The sequence below is a fragment of the Tachysurus vachellii genome, chromosome 25 (genome assembly GCF_030014155.1).
Source record: "Tachysurus vachellii isolate PV-2020 chromosome 25, HZAU_Pvac_v1, whole genome shotgun sequence".
Taxonomy (NCBI): domain Eukaryota; kingdom Metazoa; phylum Chordata; class Actinopteri; order Siluriformes; family Bagridae; genus Tachysurus; species Tachysurus vachellii.
In genome coordinates this window covers 6,315,001-6,332,952 of record NC_083484.1, presented here as the reverse complement: position 1 = coordinate 6,332,952, position 17,952 = coordinate 6,315,001, and the positions used below count along the sequence as shown (strand labels likewise).

Genomic DNA, 17,952 nt, shown 5'->3' with positions numbered 1-17,952 from the left:
CTCAAGCTCCGTCTTCTTGATCGTGGCACACACTCAAATGTAGCTGCATATCACAGGAGATTTAAATCCCTGAGTGCTTTACATACATAATCTGCTCCACACTAGCTTCAACAGCGAAAAACAATTTCACACTTTTTCAGTTTCAGGTATGCAGGCAAATGTAGTTTTTGCATCTTTTGAGATGTGTACTGTACATGTGCACATGGCCCGTTATCTTGATCCGAGTTGTCTCAGCTTGATGACTCAGCATATCTGAATGCAATTCAGATATCCTGTTAATTGAGCCACAAACAAACTTTACCCAAATCACCTCTAAAGTTCTTATGGAGTACGTTTCGATCATGGTTTAATTCGTGGTCTATTCGTTTTGTGTCTTGTGAAAGCAAAGCGGTCCCTGTCGACTTCATGCTTTGCTGACATATAAAGTTGAGTAGCTGTGGTTTTCTGTCATATACCAAATAAAAATGTAGTAAAAAGATTGTCTAATGGTTACTATGGGATTGTGTATCACTTCAGGAAATACAGGATATTAACTAATAGAGGCAATGTGTCACCAGCTATAACATCGAGCATACAAGGGGGATGTGCTAACTTGGTGGTAGCTGATTGGAAGGTTGCAAGCTCGAATCCCAGGTCCACTAAGCTATCTCGTCGGGGCCCCCAAGCAAGGCCCTTACCCCTTAATTTCTCAGTTATTTAAAAATGAGATAAATGTAAATTGCCCTGCATAAGGGCATCTGCCAAATGCCATAAATGTATGTAGTTAGGTAGCAGTTACAGCATTTGGTGTAAAACAGCTATTTTTTTTGTATTGTACTTTATTTATTTGAATTCATTCTCATCTAATGTAATCTTATCAACCTTCTTTATCTCTGTGTCTAATTTTTTTAATTTGAAGCTAATTTTTTGAAGTACTTCAAATCACAGTTTCATTATTAGTAGAGATGTGGCACAGACTCTCTCTACCAAGTGATCATGGTGTAAGTGAGATCCACAGCTTGCTCTGCATTACACGATTTTAACGCCTTTCACATCATGCACTACAATCGGTTAATGCACACTTAGCCATGGATTTATGTGCCTTACTTATGTGACCAATATTTCCTGTATATTTCTGATGTATTTCATGGTGCATGAATGTATTTAATTTAGACCAGACCGTATGAGAGACACCACTACGGCATGAAGCTTGTTGATTTTCGTGCTTCTGCAGCAAGATTTTTACTCCTTGCTTTTTTCACATTAATGACATTTGGCAGATGCCCTTATCCTGAGTAACTTACTTTTATCTCATTTATACATTTAACTGAGCAACTGAGGGTTACAGACCTTGCTTAAGGGCCCAGCAGTGGCAGCTTGGTGGTCTTGGGTTTAAAACTAACAACCATCCAATCAGTAGTCCAACACTCTAATTATCGGGCTATCGCTTTTTGTTTTTATTGTCCGTTGCTTCACTTTATCTCTGTCTCATATCCATTGTAACCATTTTGAAACACGTTATCTATAACTCAGTGTAATATACAGATGGGCTCTGGAGTCATAAACAAGTTGTGCTGTAAACAAAATGTGGTCTGAGAGCTCATCAATGGAGAAGTGTTCAGAAAGAGAGTGCACTTATATTATCAACACCAAAAGCTCTTAGGTCTTTTGAAGCTAGTTCCTCTTTCAGGGCCACTTCAACAGGTCTGAGGATGGCTCATTTCAAAAGAAATGTATGTGAAAACACCTAGAAGCATGTGTGAAGTGGAAAATTTGACTTGTGGGCAGTTTCACACATATACCAACCAACCAACAACTTTATCAGGAACACCAACACACCTGCTTATTCATATGATTATTTCAGTCCCTTAGTGTCACTGAAAATACAGGGAGTGCAGAATTATTAGGGAAGTTGTATTTTTGAGGATTAATTTTATTATTGAACAACAACCATGTTCTCAATGAACCCAAAAAACTCATTAATAGCAAAGCTGAATATTTTTGGAAGTAGTTTTTAGTTTGTTTGTAGTTTTAGCTATTTTAGGAGGATATCTGTGTGTGCAGGTGACTATTACTGTGCATAATTATTAGGCAACTTAACAAAAAACAAATATATACCCATTTCAATTATTTATTTTCACCAGTGAAACCAATATTACATCTCAACATTCACTAATATACATTTCTGACATTCAAAAACAAAACAAAAACAAATCAGTGACCAATATTGTCAGGACTCTGCCTGGACTTTGGCCATGTGCCTTTTGTTTGTTTTCATGTTCACGTGTCTGCCCCGCCCTTGTCTTTTCCGCCCCGCCTCTGCACACCTGTCCCTCATGTTTATTGATTATCTGTATTATTTAATTGAGCCGCGTTGCCTCGTGCAGCGCGGAATCCTATTGTCTCCTGTCGTCGTCATGTCCGGTTATGTCTGTGTCCTGTTTCGTGTGTATTTCAGTTATTAAATTCCCTGTTTTTGTTAAGCTGTCCTGCATTTGGGTCCATTTTTATCCCGCGTTCGCTGACAGAAGGATTCCGCCAGACCAGGACCCAGCAGGACAGCTGCAGCTTGGACCGGCCGCTTGGGAGCATTTTTTTTTTTTGGATTTTTTTTTTCCCTTGGACTTTGCGGGTTTTGGTGACATCGTCCGCATTTTTCCGGTGGGGGACGCCGCTCCGCTTCCGGCTTTTCCGCGGGGGGCGCCGCTCCACTTCCTGGTTGCGGGCCGTGTCACCAGCCCGAGTTTTGTTTTGTTTTTTCGGTGTCCTGTGACATCGCCCCGCATCTGTCCGGTGGGGGGCGTCGCTTCACATCTGGTTTCCGTGGGGGACGCCGCCCCACTTCCTGTCCGCGGGGGGTGTTGCAGGCCCGTGTTTTGCCCACTGGATTTTTTTTCTGTTCTGTGGAGGTTTTTGTTTTTTCCCTGCCCTCCCTCCCCTTTTCCTGGTTCTGAGAGGTGGGTCTGGCCGTGGTGCGTCGGGGGTTGTGCTCGGCCCTCCTGTTCGGCTGTGGACGTCGCTCGGCCCTCCTGTTCGGCTGTGGACGTCGCTCGGCCCTCCTGTTCGGCTGTGGACGTCGCTCGGCCCTCCTGTTCGGCTGTGGACGTCGCTCGGCCCTCCTGTTCGGCTGTGGACGTCGCTCGGCCCTCCTGTTCGGCTGTGGACGTCGCTCGGCCCTCCTGTTCGGCTGTGGATGTCGCTCGGCCCTCCTGTTCGGCTGTGGACGTCGCTCGGCCCTCCTGTTCGGCTGTGGACGTCGCTCGGCCACTCTGGCTGCGCCGCCGTGTGCCTTGCTCCCCCCACCTGCCTCGCCGTGTGCCTTGCTCCCCCCACCTGCCTCGCCGTGTGCCTTGCTCCCCCCACCTGCCTCGCCGTGTGCCTTGCTCCCCCCACCTGCCTCGCCGTGTGCCTTGCTCCCCCCACCTGCCTCGCCGTGTGCCTTGCTCCCCCCTCCTGGACCCGTCGGGACTGTCAGGATGGTTTGGCGCGTCGGGAGCCGCGCCTTGAGGGGGGGGTTCTGTCAGGACTCTGCCTGGACTTTGGCCATGTGCCTTTTGTTTATGTTTTCATGTTCACGTGTCTGCCCCGCCCTTGTCTTTTCCGCCCCGCCTCTGCACACCTGTCCCTCATGTTTATTGATTATCTGTATTATTTAATTGAGCCGCGTTGCCTCGTGCAGCGCGGAATCCTATTGTCTCCTGTCGTCGTCATGTCCGGTTATGTCTGTGTCCTGTTTCGTGTGTATTTCAGTTATTAAATTCCCTGTTTTTGTTAAGCTGTCCTGCATTTGGGTCCATTTTTATCCCGCGTTCGCTGACAAATATAGCCACCTTTCTTTGCAAGGACACTCAAAAGCCTGCCATCCATGGATTCTGTCAGTGTTTTGATCTGTTCACCGTCAACATTGCGTGCAGCAGCAACCACAGCCTCCCAGACACTCTTCAGAGAGGTGTACTGTTTTCCCTCCTTGTAAATCTCACATTTGATGATGGACCACAGGTTCTCTATGGGGTTCAGATCAGGTGAACAAGGAGGCCATGTCATTAGTTTTTCTTCTTTTAGACCCTTTCTTGCCAGCCACGCTGTGGAGTACTTGGACGCGTGTGATGGAGCATTGTCCTGCATGAAAATCATGTTTTTCTTGAAGGATGCAGACTTCTTCCTGTACCACTGCTTGAAGAAGGTGTCTTCCAGAAACTGGCAGTAGGACTGGGAGTTGAGCTTGACCCCATCCTCAACCCGAAAAGGCCCCACAAGCTCATCTTTGATGATACCAGCCCAAACCAGTACTCCACCTCCACCTTGCTGGCGTCTCAGTCGGACTGGAGCTCTCTGCCCTTTACCGATCCAGCCACGAGCCCATCCATCTGGCCCATCAAGACTCACTCTCATTTCATCAGTCCATAAAACCTTAGAAAAATCAGTCTTCAGATATTTCTTGGCCCAGTCTTGACGTTTCAGCTTGTGTGTCTTGTTCAGTGGTGGTCGTTTTTCAGCCTTTCTTACCTTGGCCATGTCTCTGAGTATTGCACACCTTGTGCTTTTGGGCACTCCAGTGATGTTGCAGCTCTGAAATATGGCAAAACTGGTGGCAAGTGGCATCTTGGCAGCTGCACGCTTGACTTTTCTCAGTTCATGGGCAGTTATTTTGCGCCTTGGTTTTTCCACACGCTTCTTGCGACCCTGTTGACTATTTTGAATGAAACGCTTGATTGTTCGATGATCACGCTTCAGAAGCTTGGCAATTTTAAGAGTGCTGCATCCCTCTGCAAGATATCTCACTATTTTTGACTTTTCGGAGCCTGTCAAGTCCTTCTTTTGACCCATTTTGCCAAAGGAAAGGAAGTTGCCTAATAATTATGCACACCTGATATAGGGTGTAGATGTCATTAGACCACACCCCTTCTCATTACAGAGATGCACATCACCTAATATGCTTAATTGGTTGTAGGCTTTCGAGCCTATACAGCTTGGAGTAAGACAACATGCATAAAGAGGATGATGTGGTCAAAATACTCATTTGCCTAATAATTCTGCACTCCCTGTAGATTGAATTGGAAGATTAGAAAACAATGTCCAGTCTATTTCCAATCTGACCAGTTTTGGCTGGTCTGTGCACTCAGTAGAGACTCCCAACACCCAGGTTTGACATGTTATATGTGCTGTGATACCTTTCTGCTCACTAGGTTTGTGAAGACTGGCTATTTTAGTTATGAGTCAACAACTGGATAGCTGAAACCGGTCTGGACATTATCAACTGATTTTTCTCATCAACTTGAAGGACTAGTTTTCAACAGATTTTTTTTTTTTTTACATTATATTGTGCTCTTGACCTGTATCTGCATGATTTTATGCACTGCACTGCGTTGCTACGTAGCTTGACCAATTGGAAAAGTGCATGACTGAACTGGTGTACAGGTGTGTTGCTAATAAAGTGGCCACTGAGTACTCACTTTTCTTGAAGTGGATCTAAAACATTTATTTATGTATTATTTTTTAAACGAAACTCTTATTGACATATTGACGTAGAATACCTAGACCTAATAAACTCTATTTATTACTTTGTTATAAAGTATCATTACCCAGCGATGCAGATCTTCCTTCCAAAGGCACTAATTTAAAGGCCAGAAATATTCATTATTCATAAGAATTAATTTGATGCTTTAACAGTGAAGCTGCATTTTATCTAGGAATGTGATATTAATGCTTATTCAAGTGCTTATGGAGTGTTATTCGATGCTAATGCATCGAATAAGCAGTGCTTATGCATGCGTGTCCTACCAAAGGTCATTCACACAAACATTTCAGCACACAATAAAGCAAAGTAACATAAAATAATGAGTGAGTAGGATGTCACCTGGGCATGGTGTTGTGTTGCACTCCTGGTATTCCTGCGCAGGCCCTGAACATGTCGTCCCTCCATATTTGGGTTTTGGGTTGGAGCAGGTTCGCTTACGGCTGCGCACTCCAGAGCTGCAGTCACGGCTGCACTGAGTCCATGAGCTCCACACTGACCAGCCTCCGTTCACTGTGAGCCCAGAAATACGGCCTGATCGCAGTACGTCTCCTGACACACACACACACACACACACACACACACACACACACACACACACACACACACATAGAGATGGAGGCTATGTTAGGAAGTGTCTCAGCTGAATTGGGGACCTGAAGACTCAGATACAATGCTGATTCACACAATATATAAATTGATGCCTTGTCATAAATATTGCACTTTCAGACCGAGCCGAGATGAGTAGCAGGAAAATGTATGGCATGTGAGATAAGCGAAGCAGACTATTAAATAAACCGAGGGTAATAACAAGATCTCAGCAACCTGGAGAAGCAAAATTTACAGTCAGGGCAAAATGTAGCTTTTTTATTTGTTTGCTTGCTGCGTTTACACAAAGTTAGGGATGGGAAAAGTATAAATTCATTAAACTCTCTTCATGACATGCTCCGGATTTTGTATTTTGTCAGATGATAACGATGATCAATTTATGTGAAGTTTTACATCATTTCTAGCAATAAAAATAAGAAGGCTAATATATTGTATAACATTCATTAGCCATAGGATTCTTGATAATATAAAAGGTAGTTTTGAATAATTTGAATGTTAGAAAATTTAGACAAATTGTATAACCAGTTAGTCAACTGTATCATGTTCAGGACTATATCTGGAGTGAAATATAATAATATATCTGGATTCTTCCATAATACAATAAAAAGGCTTGGAAAGTATAGAAATACATCTTAATTTATTATACAACAGATTCTGAAATAGAAATAAAACTTTATTAATGACAAGCAACTGTAAAGTGTCAAAAAATAAAAACAACAACTGTCACCTAATCTAACATTTACATAAACCCATGACAAAAAACTGTGTGAAATTACGTCCTGAAATGTATCTTGTCAGATTCAGAACATTTTTGTTTTTGAACTGATTACTAAAAGATAATCTGATTTCATTTTTCTGACATATTCTTTTAACATATTCATTCATTCATTCATTCATTTTCTACCGCTTATCCGAATTACCTCGGGTCACGGGGAGCCTGTGCCTATCTCAGGCGTCACTGGGCATCAAGGCAGGATACACCCTGGACGGAGTGCCAACCCATCACAGGGCACACACACACTCTCATTCACTCACGCACTCACACACTACGGACAATTTTTCCAGAGATGCCAATCAACCTACCATGCATGTCTTTGGACCGGGGGAGGAAACCGGAGTACCCGGAGGAAACCCCCGAGGCACGGGGAGAACATGCAAACTCCACACACACAAGGCGGAGGCGGGAATCGAACCCCCAACCCTGGAGGTGTGAGGTGAACGTGCTAACCACTAAGCCACCGTGCCCACCTTTAACATATTCTGACATATTAATTTATTATGTTAAATGCCAATTAATATAAACAATTGAAAATTTCCTCGGTGTAAACTCTGAAATTCTTGAAGTTCTTTAATACTAGAAGACGTGAGACATACGGCTTATGGCACTACTTTTTTGTTGAGTGCTGCCTTAAAAAGGAATTATTCTTACAGCAAACTTTAGTGCTCAGGGATTTTTTTTTTTTGCTATTTTCATGCCATTGTTTGCTTGTGCTTCACTCTCCATTTTTCAGCACTTGACCTTTAGCAGGGCCTGGCTAGGGATGAGGGGAATGTCAGTCCCTCTTTGCCTCTTTGCTCATTCTCATTATTTATAGAGCTCTCCATCAAACAGCCCTCTCAATGCCAATAGACTGTTTCATAACCTTTTCACACCTTAGAACCAAGAGTGCATTGAGTTGCAGGTAAACACAAAGCAAAAGCCGACTACTCAATAAACAGCCGTACACTTTCCTAGTACAAATCAATTGCAAATAAAAAGGAATAAACTTCAACACTGAGGAAAAAAGCAGACTGATGTTGATGATGATTATCATAATCATGATGATGAACATGAAGAGGAGGAGGAGGAGGAGGAAAAGGAGGAAGAAGAAGAAACAACTTTGCTCTTTTTGGCTGTTCTGAACTCACAATAGAACTCAGAAGTCCACGGTGTATTCACACCTTTCTCTCAAACTTCTGTAAACTGGCAAACTCAGGAGTATCAGCACAACAAAACAAGAGTGTGCAGATGCTACAGGTATTTGGTTGAATAGGAAACCATGGTTCAAACTACTGGGTAAATTTGCAGTTAGTAAGTGAAATGCTTACAAAACCTGAATGTATCTACACATGCATTACAAAGCTCAGCTATAAGAATACAAAGACCAGCTCCATTTAAACAAAACACAATTCCAACCCTGAGTGGCTAAATGAACAGACCAAAAAAAATGGGTAAACATTGTGAACACCAAAAAAAAAAGTGACGTTGTTTTTGGGCATTCACTAAATTCCAGGGGTTTCGTTACCACGACGTAAAGTGGGCGTGTTTCTGGAGGTCTTGGAAAAACTCCCTCTTTCAAAAAAAAAAAAAGACGGTGGATAATGAAGGACAAAATAGTCATACAGGTAGATTTTATATTTTATATCTATTTTGCTTTATTATCTTACAGTTAAGCTATTTTCAAAAACAAATAAACATCCAAAAACTATGGTTAGGGTTAGGGTTAGGGTTAGATTATCAAATAGGCCACGCCTGCCCTATGACACAATATCTGTTACGCTGTTCTGAAATCCCTGGAAATAAGTGCATCCCGTTGTTTTTGAGATATTCTCATTTTAAATTGAGCATGTCATTTTTTTAGGGGAGGGGCTCAAAAATAGGCCTAGAGTTGAACAGGTTAATGCATCTGCACATCGTTCTTTTTTTGGTCAGGGTATATATTGGCCAGGAGGTGGGAATACACCATAGATGGAACTCCAGTCCATTGCAGGATAAAACGTTGGTTGAGTTTCCAGTCAACGGAAAACATAAAGTGACACTGACGTAAAGTATATTTTCTGCCATTTTGAAAGACGCCCTTATTTAAAGCAACTTACATTTATCTCATTCATACAACTGAGCAATTGCAGATTAAGGGCCTTGCTCAGGGGCCCAGCAGTGGCAGTTTGTATTGCTGGGATTCAAAAGAGCTACCACTTCAAAGTAAGGGCATTGTATTGTTTATTTCTGTTGCTGCAATATTTACAATTATGCAAATACATCTGAAAATCATTTGCCTTATCACAAATGGGTCTAGGTGACTGGACCTCACCACACAAATACCTCTCATCCTCTCTTACTTTATAATGGTGGCACTAAGGGGGCACTAGAGGGTGCTGCACCTTCCACTAGAATAAGCCATAGCATCCACCAAGTATATTTACTTAAAAATAATAAAATACAAAAATATATTCAGTGGCTTAAAATATATAAATTTCATGAAGCATTCTTTTGCACTTTAAGGTACGTTGTTATCTATGGCATACGAGTTAACAATTAGATCAGTAAAGTCGATGCACTTGTGACATAACACGTCACTGCGATCTACAGTGCGCAAGATAACGGTTGCAAAACTTTATTTTTAATAAAAATTTAAACAATCTCAATCTGTTTCCCCAGGTCAGAGACTTTGATTATTTAGTCAAATTAAATGTATACATTTAGGTATGAATTTTTTAGATATGGAAAACTTGTCGTACATATTGTTTACAATACTAAACCTCATAGCAATGTTTATGATATATATAGTTTTATGAAGACAAAAATACACAATGTTTTACATTGATTATCATTTGGGAGCCTTTTTAGCTATGTATTTTTTAGCTAAATTATGTTGTTATCATAGTTAGCTAATAAGTCTCTCTTGGATTCGAGAGAAATTATATTACTGGCATTTCTGTTTCTGTTTTTTTTTGCAATTATCAACAGATTTTTACTTAATTTATCTGATTTCACTGTACACAATTTCATATGTATACTTGAATGTGTATATTATCTTGAATGTGTATATTATCATTTACTTATTTAAATGTCCTTTAACCTCAGTTTCTTCATGGGTTTTTATTACCTTGTTGTCACTATGCTCTGAAAATGAGACTCTTATCTCTGTAGGGTTTTCCGATCAATAACATCTGAATGAATACGCTAGGCAAGGTCTTCGTATTTTGATTATTCGTAATATCCAGTTCCCAAGAAAGTGGCCTGGTACACCAAAGCTCCTGCTAATAAAACATTCCTGGTGCCGCTGCCAATGCTTATTAACAGTTAGACAGCGAGCAATTAAAAACTGCTCCCTGCTGTATTTGTACTGCAGATCATTATGAAAAGGTGCTGAATGAAAATCATTATGAAACATAAAGGAACGGAGAAAAATAAAATAAAGGAGCATTTTATATATATATGTATGTATATAAATAATTTTTTAACCTAAAAATTAAGGTAAGATATACTGTTGTTTATGAATGAAAACTTTTAGAAAAGTCCTGACAAACATCATGTTGAGGAAAGATGATGGGAGGAGAGACAGAGAGACAGACATGGAAAGAGAAATACCCAAAGACCCAATTTTTTCTTTTGATGTTAGTGTACTAACAAGTTTTGGGGCAGCATCCTAGAGTATAGTGGAAGGGGGTAAAAAGCTCTGAGCAAGAGGTAATCATAGACATCAAATTGCCTTTAAAACCTATGGCAGACCTTGGGCAGCATCCAATAAAAGTAAATATATGATTAGTTCTAGTAGAATGAAAGCAGGGAGCATGAAGGAAGGAAAGAACATGATCAGAAGTTCCCTCGAATAAAAAACCTTTAGGCCAATTACTTAATGGAGCAAGAGTTTAAAGAGAGGAGCGGAAGAAAAGACAGAATGAGAATAGAGAAGAGAGCAAGATCTTGAAAGAGGATGACATGTACTAGACACTTGAACACATCGTGAGTGTTACAGTAGGTATGATCATGAAGACAGCAGACAATAATGAGGAAGTGGGAGGAGGGTGAGAGGGAGAGATCGTCCACTTTAGAAGACGAAGCAGCACAAAGTGACCTGACCTGTGAAAAATAAAGAAACGACTTTTACAGAAAAGACTCAAATTGTAGCTTCATGTCATCACCACAAATTCAACTCCTTTCGATCTAAGACACGGTTAAAAATTTCAACCTGACAATGATTTCATTCTTAACACTTTGGTAGCATCAGAGGCATCTTTTACAAAACTAAATACCCTTGGCCAATGTTTAACTGATGATCATTACGCTGAAGAGGCTTTAATAAATCAGTTATGGCAAGATGCTAATGAGTGATATTTCACTGATATTGTTATTGGATTTTCATCCACATTAATCTTCTTAGTGTAGGTGCATTAATTCTTTTCATAATAGTAGAGGAAGCCAGCTGTTGAGAAGTCCCTCTCTCAGCATGTGGCATATCTCCCAGTGTGGTGTGTGCTGCTGGCACTTATTCCCTGTACACTGTGTGCTTTTGTTTTATCATGTGCCTTTGTTGTTATTCCAGTACTGTCTCCTCCCTTGTCCTGTCATTGGTCCATTGTTTCAGCTTTGTTTCCCAGAGCCTTACTTCTGCGACTTCCTGGTCGTACGATCATTTCCTGTTTTACTGATTTATGAATATTGATATTTATGTTGCATATGAATATTTGATGTTGCCTACTGGTGCTCAGACCACAGCTACAAACTTCTTCTGAATGATGATTGGATTACATTAAATATAACATGCTGAGTTGTCAAACTTGTGTCCTGGCTAAAAAGAAGCTCATGTTACACCAGCAACAAACTGCCTGTCTTCATCATCATACTGGCCACATACTGTATCACAAACACTATACAGAATGAAGGAGTTTGCTATCTACAAGGCGATATTAATGTATATCTTTGCTAATTACTTTTCTGTTTAACACCATCTTAAAAGCAATACCTTACAAGGAATAAATCACAATAGAGCCTGAATTGACAGGAAAATAATAAGTGACAAGGTGTTACCACTTTACAGTTCATTCCTTTACAATTCATTACTCATGATTAATGATATATATATATATATATATATATATATATATATATATATATATATATATATATATATATATTTAAAATATTTTCTAATATTATTTTTATATAATTTCATAGTTCTATTTATTGTAACATCTGAAAAGCTTATTTTCTCTCGCTCGAAGTTAATAATACAAAAAAACCTGGCTAGTCATATTATAGAGAAACTGAAAAACACAAAGTCCTTCATCTTGAAGAATTTAAGAATTTCTAGTGGCAGAATACCTAAAAAAACAGCTATAACAGTTACAAAATAAGGACACTGGAGACACGGACACTGGAGACACTTCTGGAGAAATAAAAACAAAAACATAACTTTAGAGAAAATCTTCCATTTCATCTATTTTGTGGTTTTATTTCTCCAATGCAAGTCTAACATCATAAGGAGTTATGATAGAAATGATAATATAATGTAGAATAAGCACATTATTCTAAACCTGTGATTGTTAGAGATGCTACAATAGTAAATTAGTCAACATCTGATTAGATAGCTGAATGGTGCTGTAGTTAAATGTAAATGTAGTTTACATTTCTATTTAAAAAAACTAAATCTGTAATTAGGTACACTTTTTGGTTAGACAGAATGACATCTGGGTTTTAAAAACAGGCTTTTTCCATCTCTTTAAGGGGAACTGTGTAGGCTGGGCAGTGTGTTAATTCTCTCTTGAAGCGTGGTTAGTGAAAGAGTTTTCAGTGCATTTGAGAATATAGCATGCCCTGCCAATAATCATTTGGAAGGCACATTTTTGAACATGTTGGTTTGACAGAGTTTGTGTCAGATTTCCATGGCATGCTGGGTGTCCATAATGGAGTTTAGGATGGATAAATCTAGTATATATATTGGTGTTAGGTTTGAAGTGGTAATTCTTGCACTTTTTAGATGCCTCGTGAAATGTAGTTTGGTGTTACGACAATCCCGCTGTAGGTCAGATTGTGTCCTAGCTCCTTGACAGTATCACAAGATGTTCTCTGTTATCCAGACAGGTGAAGTGGCATAGGAGGAGGAGGTTTTCTTATAAATGTCACTGTCTTGATTACTGTATTTAAATGCATTTAGTGCCATTTTACAGCACAGAATCTATGTTATCCAGACCATGCTGTACATCTATGACAATTTTCAAAATCTGTAGCAGCACTTGTGATCAGACCCCTGAATACTGTACATTGGAATGCTTACATGAGCGCTGGTTCAAATACTGCAGTCATAATAACCAACAAACCAACTACCTACATTACTGTCTTTATTTCTTAAACTTCAGTATGAGATCTGCCCCTAGTACAGTCACCGGTGGCTTCTCCATTCTCTGTAGTGCCCAGTAAAGTATAGCCCTACTGTAGACTGTCAGCCTTTTGAAAATATTGAATTATATAAAATAACTTTTAGACAATAATTTCCTATTTGCACAATCAAAATTTTATTTTCCTAAACGTAGCTATTTCACAGATATATTTTTATATTCTGTTACCTTTTTAGATGTTACACAATCATTGAGCAGTATGCCTCCTGCCAGATTTTGCTCTATGATTAATGGAAAAAAATTGGAACAGTAACAGCGATCCTTTAGGATAGAAATCATAATGCCCAAAATCTATGGTTAGAAGTTCCTACTGGTTGTATTGGATCCAATTTCATGGAACAATGAACCCTAGAAAGATGTAGATACACGCTTGATGGAAAGCCACTGATAAGATTCACACACTCATAGGCTATTTACCATAGATTGTTGAGCTACTAATATGCTTTTGTGGGCCAGAGGAAACAGGAGAACCCAGAGAAAACCCAAACAGACATGGGGATCTCAGGATCAAACTGGGGACCAAGGAGCTGTGAGGTAGTCATGCTACCTGCTGTACCACTGTGAAAGCCTACTAGCTGGATGAGGCATTGAATGGCTACAGTCAGGTCATTAATAGTGGATGGAACTTCAGAGGATTTCTACTCACTAGTGCATGGGCAGATCTTCAAGGCCTGCTACCAAATGAAGTAGAGTCAAGAATAGGAAGATATATCCTCTTTTCCTCAGTGGCCTGAAACTGCTATCTTACTAAGCTGGTGGGAAGGGGGTTAATGATATCGATTGTGATTGATTAACTGAGGTTGGTTGACATTTGAAAATAGCACTGACATTTGCCTTTTCTACCGTGGAGAATTAATACCTTTAAGGAAAGATGTATTTAAGATATCACTAAGAGTTTCATTCAATCCACAGTCCTTTAAAACTCTCTGATGTATCCCGTCATGGCCAGGGGCTTGTTTTTGGTTTAAATCCTCAACATTTTGAAAGATATTTCCCAAAGTTGGTTCAGAGATGGAAAAAGACTGACCTGTCTAATGTATCAGGAGAGACTGACTGATTATTTGTGGCCACTCAACCACACAACAACAAGCTGGAATATTCATTCACTTAAATATTTCACTTTTCCTTTTCCAATATGAGCCCATTAGAGACACTTTCATTGTAGTCTTTTATCAAAAGTGACTGCAATGTTGCTTATTTAGTAGGAAGCTAAAACAAGCTAGCCAGTTATAGTATATGCTTTTTAATCATAAAGTATGTTTTTATATTCCTTTAAATCTTGCATATGATTTGTTGGCTTTTTTCTTTTCACTTTGGCTTAGTGGTTAGCACGTTCGCCTCACACCTCCAGGGTCAGGGTTCGATTCCCGCCTCCACCTTGTGTGTGTGGAGTTTGCATGTTCTCCCCGTGCATCGGGGGTTTCCTCCGGGTACTCCGGTTTCCTCCCCCGGTCCAAAGACATGCATGGTAGGTTGATTGGCCTATCTGGAAAATTGTCCCTAGTGTGTGATTGCGTGAGTGAATGAGTGTGTGTGCCCTGCGATGGGTTGGCACTCCGTCCAGGGTGTATCCTGCCTTTGTGCCCAATGACGCCTGAGAATGACGCCACAGGCTCCCCGTGACCCGAGGTAGTTCGGATAAGCGGTAGAAGATGGATGTTAGAATGGGTTGTGTTACACATAGCAGCCTGAAAATTGCCAGACGGTTTGGTATTTCTTCACAGGATTGTAAGCCTTTCCTGAAATTAATCAAAGCAGGAACGTTTGATAATCAGTTTTGCCCTTCCTGAGATGTCACCTTGTCATTTTTCACACATCACAAACGTGGTGCTGTTCTATCAGAACTCTGAAGCTTTGATGCCCTTTTCTTTGACATTTCGCCTTCTAGGCTCATTGAAGTCCAGCCTTTTATATATTGCAGGAGAGTTTTTGCAGATAAGAGTTCATAAATTGTTATTGCAGAGGAATTAGAGAAAAAAAATGCTTATTGATACAGGTGTCCAAACAGATTCTACTTATAATTTGTGGTCCTATAGCTATAAGGGTCAGAAAACCATGCGGCTCTGACGGCTTCTAGGGGACTGAGACGCACAGAGCCTTTCTCGTTGAGACATGCAACCATAGCGACCATGTTATCTTCTTCAGAACTGACAGCTGTTGAAGCCAAACCTCCTTTTTGAGAACTCTTGTATATTGTGCTGCTCTTTAATGGGTACTGATGGATGCAGACGTCACACTTCCATGCTGAGCACAAAAGCCATGACTGATCTGCAAAGTATCACTGGGACTGAGAAGCACAGTAGCCAAGCCAAACCTCCATCGCTTGGACTGACAGATGCAGAATTCATGACAGTATTTCCCATATAAAGTCCATTAACAAAAAACGTCTTGATTGTGGCAACGTACTATTCATACTATTTACTACTATTTGTCTGTATTCCACCTTGCAGTCTTTGTTTACTTATGTATTCAGATTGATACTGTAGGCACTAGCGACGATGCTGGCAAGCAAGAACGTCTATGCATTCCCAAGTTCATCCTTCCCAGACAGACCTTCTGACGGCTGTCATACACACTTCTTTGAGCTAAGGTAATTATAAAATGACGCACAATATAAGTTAATTACCTGCCATGAGAGCTCAAAGATCTATCATGCCCGGGTGAACGAATGTAAAAAGGCTTCATCAGACACAGCTGGATGGGTAACAATGGATTTGAGGAGAGATAATTGCTCAGATAAAGCAATGATTCCTGTGCTCAATATGTAGCACCATATTCAGTAGGATTAGCTCTCCACATGAAACAGTGGTAACTCTTCATTCCAGGTGGTGCTAACAATTTTATTTCTGTCAGCTCAGCAGTGTTGATGTTTTTCCATCTCCCTTCACCCTGTGACTATATACTTTAAATTGGATGCAGTTCTTCTGTAATTGCAATCACGCAGACACGAGAGAGGAGGTTAATGCTGTTATTATAGAATGTTTGCATAGTATGTAAAAGCAGTATAAATGGTTAGCATCTAAAGGCGAAGTCGTGGCCTAATGGTTAGAGATAGGGATGAGTGAGTACAGCATTATCTGTATCTGTATCTGTATCTGTTAACCATATGAATTATCTGTATCTGTATCCGTACTCGGAGTGGGTGGGGCCTAACCCAGAGGTAGGCGGGGCTTGTCTTGAAATGGGCGGGGATTTAACCGGTAATAATTAATTTGTAATATTTATAACACTAGCTTACTACCTTTATGTTTTTATGAAATACAGCAAAAACGTGTCAGACACTCAGTGTCTGGTTACTGGTTAGAGACAGCTGAAGGTTTAAAAAAGAAAAAAAATCTCTGACATGCAGAGACGCAATGCAAGTCGCATTCTACCAAGCAAGCACCACGTCTGAACGAACCCACGTTTACCAGAACTCTACTGGTTAGTAAGTACGTATTATTAACGTTACAACCCGAAGTAAAAAGCTGAAGAAACCCTAAACGTTAACGGAAAAGACCCGCGAACCCGAGTGACTGAGGGAGAGACAGAGAGCTGTTCTGTGTGTGACTGTGAGTGAGCAGAGCGAGACACAGCAACACAATACATCTGTATGTGTGTAGGGGAGGGGCGCTGTGACTAGCCTATCACAAAACGCTGACACAATCAGCTACCCAATGATGATTTTCATTCAATCCGAGCACAGATATTGACTCGTATTACTCGTATAATACTCGTACTCGGCAGAAGTGCTTTATCCGTACCGGATACTCGTTTCAGCCGAGTATCCGGCGCATCTCTAGTTAGAGAGTCTGAATCCTAACCCTAAGGTTGTGGTTTCGAGTCTCGGGGCGGCCACGACTGAGGTGCCCTTGAGCAAGGCACCGAGCCCCCCAACTGCTCCCCGGGTGCCGCAGCATAAATGGCTGCCCACTGCTCCGGGTGTGAGTTCACGGTGTGTGTGTGTTCACTGCTGTGTGTGTGCACTTTGGATGGGTGAAATGCAGAGAACAAATTCTGAGTATGGGTCACCATACTTAGCTGTATGTCACTTTCACTTCACTTTCATCTTGTTCGTTAATATGTTAAAAAATGTAATAGACAGCAAGCTGCTGTGGTATAAAAGCACCCCTCTCTGTACATAACTATTTACTGAAGCCATACAGCTTTTTATGTCTGACCTTTCCATTACAAGAACACATTTTTATTAAATCTGCTTTTAGATTCAGATTAAATTGGCATTTAATTTTTTTTTATTAAATTTAATTTATTTATTCATGTTGACCTGATATTTATGAGCCTACTTTTTTAGATTGAATTCACATGAGATGCTAATAAAGATAAGAATATAATACACTTATGGACCACCTAATTTACAAACTCTTAAGCTTTACCAGATCCCACTATGAGAACCCTGGTTTAGGACATGGTCAATACGTTTATATTCATCCAAATAATCTAAACCGAGTTAAATTTTGATCTGAAATAATAACACAGACATGCAATGCACATGGAAAAGAATATTTGCAATAGCAATGTATAGGGTAAATATAAACAGTACTTTCAGAATCTGCAATCAGACTGAAATCATTGAGATGCCATAATTATATCATACATGGATGCATGTTAACATAAGTAGTGTGATTTCTTCTATACACCAACGTAGTTCCACTTTAAATACAGACTACAGCTGCTATTTTCAAACGAGTTTG

The 17,952-nt window shown here is 40.3% G+C and overlaps 1 protein-coding gene across 1 annotated transcript in view; it reads right to left on the bottom strand.

The window, feature by feature from the left end:
• sema5a (sema domain, seven thrombospondin repeats (type 1 and type 1-like), transmembrane domain (TM) and short cytoplasmic domain, (semaphorin) 5A) overlaps positions 1 to 17,952 on the bottom strand; it is a 208,578-nt gene that overhangs the window by 26,726 nt on the left and 163,900 nt on the right. Inside the window, exon 18 of the mRNA XM_060861873.1 lies at positions 5,837 to 6,046. Within this exon, the coding sequence (XP_060717856.1) occupies positions 5,837 to 6,046 (210 nt within the window). The remainder of the gene's footprint in view (positions 1 to 5,836; positions 6,047 to 17,952) is intronic.